Here is a 7484-nt window from a genome sequence, read left to right as displayed (position 1 = left end):
TTTTTGGGGGGCTGAGCCGCCTTTTCGGGGGCTGAGCCGCCTTTTGGGGGGGCTGAGCCACCTTTTCGGGGACTGAGCCGCCTTTTTGGGGGGCTGAGCCGCCTTTTGGGGGGCTGAGCCGCCTTTTTGGGGACTGAGCCGCCTTTTGGGGGGGCTGAGCCACCTTTTCGGGGACTGAGCCGCCTTTTTGGGGGGCTGAGCCGCCTTTTTGGGGACTGAGCCGCCTTTTGGGGGACTGAGCCGCCTTTTTGGGGGACGGAGCCGCCTTTTTGGGGGGCTGAGCTGCCGGTTCGGGGGCTGAGCCGCCCGCTCGGGGCTGCCGCGGCGGCTCCGGTGCCGGTGATTGGGCGCTATTTTGCTCGGCAGGCTCGGGCAGCTGTTGCTGCTCATTATTAACCCCGGGGGGGGGAGCAGAGCCAGGCGGGGGTTGCAGCCCGAGCGGAGGCAGCGGTGGTCGAGCCCCAGGTAGGACTTTCGGCGGCTTTTAACCCTTTTCGCGCTGCCGCGGGGCCGCCCACGGGCACCACCGGAGCCGGGACCACCGGGCTCGTCCCGGTGCTGCCGGGGTGAGAGCACGTGGGGAGAGCGGGGCCGGAGGGGACTATTTTTGGAAGTTTCTTTGATGTTGAGTCAGAGGCAGAGGCCACCTCGGGAGGTGGGGCGGGAGAAGTCCCGGTGCCGGCAGAGAGGAGCCCGTTGTTGCTGGGGTGTCTGTAGGTTTGTGCTTTCCAGAGAAGATCTGCCTCGTGGAGGGGGCATCCGAGGGAGGGTGAGTAGATGCAGCAGCAGGGAGGGGATGGATGGATGGATGGATGGATGGATGGATGGATGGATGGATGGAGCAGACCTCCAGGAGGTCTCCGGAGCAGGAGTCAGGATGAGCCAAGGGCTGGAGCTGAGCTCTAGGGCAGTGGGTGACCAGCCTGCCATGAGCAAGTCATGCCTGGTATCCATGGCTGTTCCCAGCATCTGTGGCTGTCCCTGGGATCAGTGACTATCCTGGTGTGCTTAGCCTGGGCAGGGGCCACGTGCTTGGTCCGTTGGTGCTGGAGCTGGAACAGACCGCAGGAAACCTGGTCCTTTGGGTGGCACAACTCATCCTGGCTGGGGTCAAAGATGCTGTGGGGTTGTAGAGCCCCAAAATCATAGAATCATAGAATGATTTGAGTTGGAAGGGACCTGAAAGATCATCTAGATCCACCCCCCTGCATGGGCAGGGACACCTCCCACCAGCCCAGGCTGCTCCAAGCCCCATCCAACCTGCCCTTCAACACTGCCAGGGATGGGGCAGCCACAGCTTCCCTGGGCAACCTGGGCCAGGGTCTCACCACCCTTCATCTGGGGCACAGACACCCATCTCCCGTCTTGGGGAGAACAGAGCTGACATGGAGCTGATCAGTTGGTGGGACTGAGGGAACACCCATGGGTGCCAGGGGAGGACAGCTGTGGCCATGGCACGGCTGCCACACAGCCCTGCAGCAAAGCCTGGACACATGCCCAGGGAAATGAGGTGGTTTGGGCTCCTCCATGGCAAAACCCAAGGGAAGGAGGTGTGGGAACAGCCCAGCACCCCACAGCAGGGAGCTGAGCTCAGCTGGGGACCAGGGACCACAGCCTAGACCATGAGGCACGGGGCACTGCTGCCCGTGACCACCTGCTGGTTGTTTTATCCCACTTGGTTTAGTGACAGTCCCTTGAGGTGACATGGCAGCAGGTTCCTGTGAGGTGTTGGAGACAGACTTGGGGTGCTTCGAGGCCACTGATGAGCTGCCCAGGTGGGTGAGGAGCACTCAGAGGTGACCAAGGAAGGACAAGAGAAAAGGTACTTTGTCCTCACCATGGCCAGGAAGTGCCAGCCGTGGCCGTGCCAGCTGCTTGAGGGGCTTGAGGTCCCACAGGAGATGGCTCAGCCCAACAGTGATGGCTCAACCCAGCAGAGGTTGCTCTTTGTGTGAAATCACAGGGTGATCTTGGACATCAAGGGGCACTCACATGGCACTGACCCCACAGGGACATCAGCCACGGCTCAGCCAAGGGGAACACAGGCTTGTGCTCTCCTCTGTCTTCCCTGCTCTCATCTTTGCTCAAAAAAAGAAGTGTGAAGAGCTGTGTAGCTCAAAAACAGAACAAGCACTTGCAGGAGAAACTCTTTTAAGGAGAAACTCTCCATCTCTGTGCTTTCCTTGGGACTAGGAACCTCCCAGCCAGCTTGGGAGTCCTGGGGCAGCTCCTTCACTTCCCAGCAGGGAAAGGACCAGACTCACCATCACTAAAACACAACCAAAGACTTGTTTTTGTTTCCTCTCGAGAGCCCAAGACCTTCCAGGCTGCAGTTCCCCAGCCAGAAAGTTTCCTTTTATTCTTTGCTTTGCTTCTAATATCATGGTTTAGATTCAATCCTGGAAACTGGCAATTTCGTATTTTTTTTTTCTCGGCATTCATTCTTCTGCTGGGGGAAAATGAACTGGATTTGTCCAGCTCAGAGGAGATGGAAGTTCCTCTTGCTGGTGAGGGCTTGCAAGGATGTGGCATCCAGAGCCCTGCAGAGTGAGAGGGGCCAAGAGGACCAAGGTTGCTTGGCACTGGGACCATGCTGGGGCATCCTCATCCCCATAGCTCACCCCAGAACCAGGGGCAGAAAAACCACTGCAGAGCCCTGGAGACCCTCTGGCTTTCTCTCCCACTTCACAACTAGGAAAAGCCTTAAGAGTTACCCCTGAGCTTTGTGATCCCCTTGGGTGGCTTGAAGTCATCTTGGAGGTCTGGTTGCTTGTGGAGGTCTGGGTACCGTGGTACCCAGAGCTTGTCCTGCTGTCTAGGCTACAGCCTGAGCTGCCTCCAGCCTTCCAGCTTCCAGCCCAGTGTTTCCAAGGTGTCCATGTGCACCCTGGGCTGTTTATCCCCCCCAAGCACCTTGGTGGGGAGGTCACCACCCCCCTTGGCTGCAGCTCCCCAGGGGTACCCAGGATGGGTTTTGGGGCTCAGCAGCCCCTGGTGTGCACAGGGATGCTCTTACCCCCCCACACCTTTCCAGCTGCCATGGCCAGGACCTTCCAAACCCACTCTCCACAGGTGACCTGGCTGTGCTGGGGGGTGGAACCGTGGCCACAATGTCCCCACTCCATCAGGCAGTGGGTGGCAGTGGCACCCCCAGTGATTCCCAGCTCTCCAAGACTCCTCACCCAGCAGGCTGTGCTGTGTTTGCCTTTCACAGATGCCAACGGCCCAGTGAGCAGCGACCGGGAGAGCAGCAGAGCCCCTGTGAGTGCGTGTGACATCCTGGGGGGGCTGCCCGGGGCTGGCTGGGCTTGGGGGCTCAGCAGGGTGAGAGTTCAGCCCAGGATGGCTCCGCAGGGCGTTGCACCGTGTCTGTCCCGGGGGAGCCGCGGGCCAGGTCCTTCAGCTGTCGCTGTCACTGACCTGTCCCTGGTGGCACCGATCCGGTGCTGCTGACTCAGCCCCGCGGCCACCGTGTCCCGCAGCACCGAGCCCAGCCCCCCCTGCACCCCCTGCAACCCCCCGGGCTGGGCCGGTCCCTGCCTCTGCCCTGGCCCTCGGGGGGTGTTTGCAACCTCAGCCGGGCTGGGGGAGGGGGTGGATCAATCCAACCCCGAGGGCTACTCTGTGGTGGGTGCCCTCCAGCGCAGCCCGGGGGTCCCAGCCCCCCCGGGTGCTCTAGGGCTGCCCTGCAGCACGGAACCTGCTGGTGGCTGAACCCACCTCAGCAGGCAGAGCCAACCCAGCCCAGGGGGGTTTAGGGCTGAGATGCAAACTCAGGCAGCGGGGCCGGGGGCAGCATCAGCTCAGCCCCGGGGTCCTGGGGAGCGTGAGCAGGGGCTGGGGGGTGCGGGGACCCAGGACCCCCGTGGTTGTGCTGAGCACCCCTTGTTCTGGGAGGGGACAGAGAGGTGTCCCGTGTCCCCGGCCCCCTTTCCCCACGGGGCCATGCGATGCTCTCACACCTCCCCCCTCCCCGCCAGCTCGCTCCCCTCCCCGCAGGGGCTAGAGGAGGCGAGGACCTGGGCTGGTCTCTGAGCAGGATCCCAACCAGCCTGAGCTGAGATGCCAGAGCCAGCACCGCCCGGCGGGGACAAGAAGGTGGCGGAGAAGAAACGGACGGAGACGGTGGGAGCAAAAGGCAGCGCTGCTGGACCTCCAGGTGGGGATGCAGGAAAGCCCTTCCCTGCCCCAAACCTGCCAGCCTCCCCCCAGGTGGCCACAGAGGCACAGACCCTGTCCTGTGTCCCCAGCCAGCCCAGGAGGCACCATCTGACCACGGAGCAGTGACAGGATGAGATCTGCTCTCCAGAGTCCCCTGGGAGCTCAGTGATGTGGAGATGGGGCTTCTCATCCACCTGCCAAATTCCCCTCCTCCTCCTGCCCTACTGCCTCTTCTTCCTCCTCCTCCTTCTCCTCCTCATCTCCTCCCTGCCCAGATCTGCTGTGGGGGGAAGCAGCAGAGGAGGGGGGGGGGACACAGGCAGAGGTTTTCCCTGCTGGAGCCCCAGGATGCTGCAGCACATCATGGCCCAGACACCCCGGACTCTGTCCCCATGACCCTCTTTTCCCCACCTCTGCTGTGCAAACACCTTCCTCTGCTGGTGGTGGCAGAGCAGGCAGCTCCTGCTCCTTCCTCTGCCCCTCCTTCCCCGTCCTCCCAGCACCCTTTTGCTGCTTCCCAGCTCCCCCAGTAACGCTGTTTTCCTTGGGGGTCCCCAGTCCCCAAGAGCCTCCCCGTGCAGAGGAAGGTGGAGCCCTCCAGCCTGGACCCAGCAGAGGAGCCACTCCTCTGGGAAGGGCTGACCCTCAACAAGTGCATCCTGGTGGCCTCCGTCGTCGCCCTGCTCAGCGTCACCTTCCAGGTGCTCCAAGGTGAGCCAGGAGCCAGATGGAGGGGTATGGGATGGGCAGACCCTGTGGCCACCTCCTGTGTCCTCTCCTCTCTTCCAGCACCATGCTCCAGGGAAGGAGTCAGCCGTGGCAGGCAGGACCCTCCACCACCTCCCCTTCACGGTGGGTTTGGGTGTTCCAGGCTGCCCCAATATCCTGGATCCAGCCAGAAATGGGGTATTGTCCCAGGATGGGGTGGCCCTGGGACCTCACATCCCAACAGCCTTGACCCGGCTGATGGTGGCCTGTCCCTTTCCCCTCCCAGAGGTGGTCACTGCCAAGGAGGAGGTCCCAGAAGCAGTGACAGCCCAGCCAGCACAGCCCAAGGGCACCATGTTCAAGGACGATGGTGGCAGCAATGATGGTGATGACGACAGTGATGACAACAGTGATGATGATGACGATGCTGACAGCAACTTGGTACGGGTCCAGGGTGAGGGGAGAAGCAGCATCCTTAGGACACCTCCCACCAGGGGAGCATCTCAGCTCTTGGGGGAGGGATGGAGAGGGGTCCCAGTCCCTTGGGCTGTGTCACTGGCATCTTGTCCCTTCAATCTCCCCCCAGGCAGAGCCCTGGATCTTCAAGAAGTGGTTTGGCCGCTCAACATCAGAGGACAGGGATGAAGAGGACAGGGATGAAGAGGACAGGGACAAAGAGGATGGAGAAGAAGAGGATGGAGACAAAGAAGATGGGGATGATGAGGACGGGGATGAAGAGCATGGGGATGAAGAGGACAAGGACAAAGAGGATGGGGATGATGAGGACAGTGACAAAGAGGATGGGGATGAAGAGGAAGGGGATGAGGAGCCCACAGATGTCCCCAGAGTTTCACTGCCTGCAGCAGAGGTGAAGAAAAGCCGGGAGAAGAAGCCAGAGAAGAAGCTGGAGAAGAAGGAGAAGAAGCCAGAGAGGAAGGAGAAGAAGGAGGAGAAGGCCCGGGAGGGCCGTGCTGCCCGGACGGAGCAAAGCAGCTGGAGGGAAGCACGAGCCAAGGACAGGGCACAGAGGGACAGACCCAGCAGAGCCCCCAGGGCCCCCCGGGAGTGGCAGCAGCCCCAGAAGAAATGGGGCCGGGAGGGGAAGGAGAATCGGAGGGAGCGGGAGGAGCCCAGGAGGGAAGGGGGGAAGGGCCGGGCGGGCAGGGAGAGCCCGAGGCGGGAGAGGGGCAGGAGATCCCGGGAGCCCGAGGGCACGGCCGGGCCCAGGGAGGGCAAGAGGCGCGACTAAAGGCCGGGGCCAGCGAGGGGCTCGATGGTGCTGAATCCAGGGGGGTCCAACCCCGGCACGGACACCCTGCGGCTCCCCAGGGACACCCTCGGGCTGGTCCACGGGCAGAGCCCCAGGATCTCGGAGCAGCAGCGGAGCAGCCCGGGGAGCCTGGCATCAGCCTCCTTGTGGACTTTGGGCCCCCCCTGGATGAGAAGCAGAAAGGCGACCTGAAAAGAAAAATCAGGGGAAGGAGCTTCTCTTCATCGGGGCTTCGCGCTTAGTTCTCCATCCCCACCCCAAACCTCCCTCCCAGTTCATTTCCACTCGTGCTCCCTGAGGCAGCTCAGCCGGGCACAGGGATCCCAGTGAACAGAGTTTGTCTCCAGACCGTGTGGCTTTTGAGTTCAGTGAATGGTTTTATTCGAAGCAAATCAAGAGAGAAGTGGATTCTGAGTCAGCAAAGCCAGGCTGCTGCCGTCCTCAGGGGGGACATCAGGGGACTGACCACCTTGCCCTCGCTGCAGGGTGGGTGAAGCTTGCTGGCAACAGAAAAGGGCTGGAGAGCCCCTCACCCAGGGGTCTCTTCAGGCCTTGCCTTCACAGAGTCACTTTTAGGAACGAAACACGAGTGCAATGTCACCCAGTGCTGTAGCAACTCCTGGAGACCTTCACAGCCCCACCCCCCGGCAGGTTTTAAGTATTTGCTAAATCACTAGAGGTTAAAGGAAATTATTTTCGTTTTTAAAAAGGTATTAAATTGAATGTTTAAAAAAAAAAACCAACAAAAAACAAACAAACAAAAACGTATGTTGTCCCTGGTTATGTTTGTGTGTGCTCTGTGCCCACCCCCCCCCACCCTCGCTGGTGCAGAGGGGCTCGAGGCTGAGTTGGGGTCCCTACAAAGGCCAGGGGCTGGGGCTGGTGTGTGTCCTGCCCCCACCAGCACTGGGGGGGAGACACGGCAAAGCCCAAGGGCTTGTCCCAGCACTGGGGTTTGCAGCTGGGATGAGCCCAGGAGCTGCTTTGGGAGAGTCAGAGCCTGTAGCAGCCCCGGCAGGTCTCGCTCAGGGAGGGGCTTGGCTGGGAAGATGATCCGGGGGCAGCGGCGGGGCCGGGGAGCAGGTGCTTTGGCAGCAGTTTGTGCCCTCTCCTGTTACTGCTGTGAGGTGTAACAGGATCGCTCCCCTCAGCCTCCCCTCACCCCCCCGGCTCTGGCAGCGTCCCGGGAGTGGGGTCAGCGAGGGGGGATGCAGATGTGACCTGGCAAGGAGTCCTGAGTATCGTGTGTGTGTGTGTGTGTGTGTGTGTCCCCAGTGGCTCTCACACAGGGACGGATCCTCAGGTAAAGCTGATCCTTTCGGGGGGGGGGGGGGGGATTTTGCTC

At 61.4% G+C, this 7484-nt stretch overlaps 1 protein-coding gene across 4 annotated transcripts; it reads left to right on the top strand.

The window, feature by feature from the left end:
- The first annotated feature begins 400 nt into the window (after positions 1-400).
- LOC127393959 (nucleolin-like) lies at positions 401-6903 on the top strand. Of its 4 annotated transcripts, none has more exons than XM_051639576.1 (7): positions 401-465; positions 3215-3261; positions 3981-4159; positions 4720-4872; positions 4951-5013; positions 5156-5310; positions 5456-6903. In XM_051639576.1, the coding sequence occupies exons 3-7, from the start codon at positions 4063-4065 to the stop codon at positions 6116-6118; spliced, it is 1131 nt and encodes a 376-aa protein (XP_051495536.1). In that variant the 5' UTR covers positions 401-465; positions 3215-3261; positions 3981-4062; the 3' UTR covers positions 6119-6903. The 4 variants fall into 4 exon arrangements, with proteins under 4 accessions (XP_051495536.1, XP_051495539.1, XP_051495538.1 ...); XM_051639579.1 differs by having other exon boundaries at positions 444-465; positions 4000-4159; XM_051639578.1 differs by lacking the exon at positions 401-465 and adding an exon at positions 670-769 and having other exon boundaries at positions 4000-4159.
- Positions 6904-7484: the final 581 nt, after the last annotated feature.

This window comes from Apus apus, chromosome 24, assembly GCF_020740795.1.
Source record: "Apus apus isolate bApuApu2 chromosome 24, bApuApu2.pri.cur, whole genome shotgun sequence".
NCBI lineage: Eukaryota > Metazoa > Chordata > Aves > Apodiformes > Apodidae > Apus > Apus apus.
Note: the sequence above shows the minus strand (reverse complement) of the source record. Positions and strands in the feature narration are given on the sequence as shown.

Coding starts and splice junctions, on each gene's coding strand:
- LOC127393959 (XM_051639576.1), top strand. CDS start 4,063: ATGCCAGAGCCAGCACCGCCCGGCGGGGACAAGAAGGTGGCGGAGAAG. Junction 4,873..4,950: donor CACCTTCCAGGTGCTCCAAG/GTGAGCCAGGAG, acceptor CCTCTCTTCCAG/CACCATGCTCCAGGGAAGGA. Junction 5,014..5,155: donor TCCACCACCTCCCCTTCACG/GTGGGTTTGGGT, acceptor TTCCCCTCCCAG/AGGTGGTCACTGCCAAGGAG.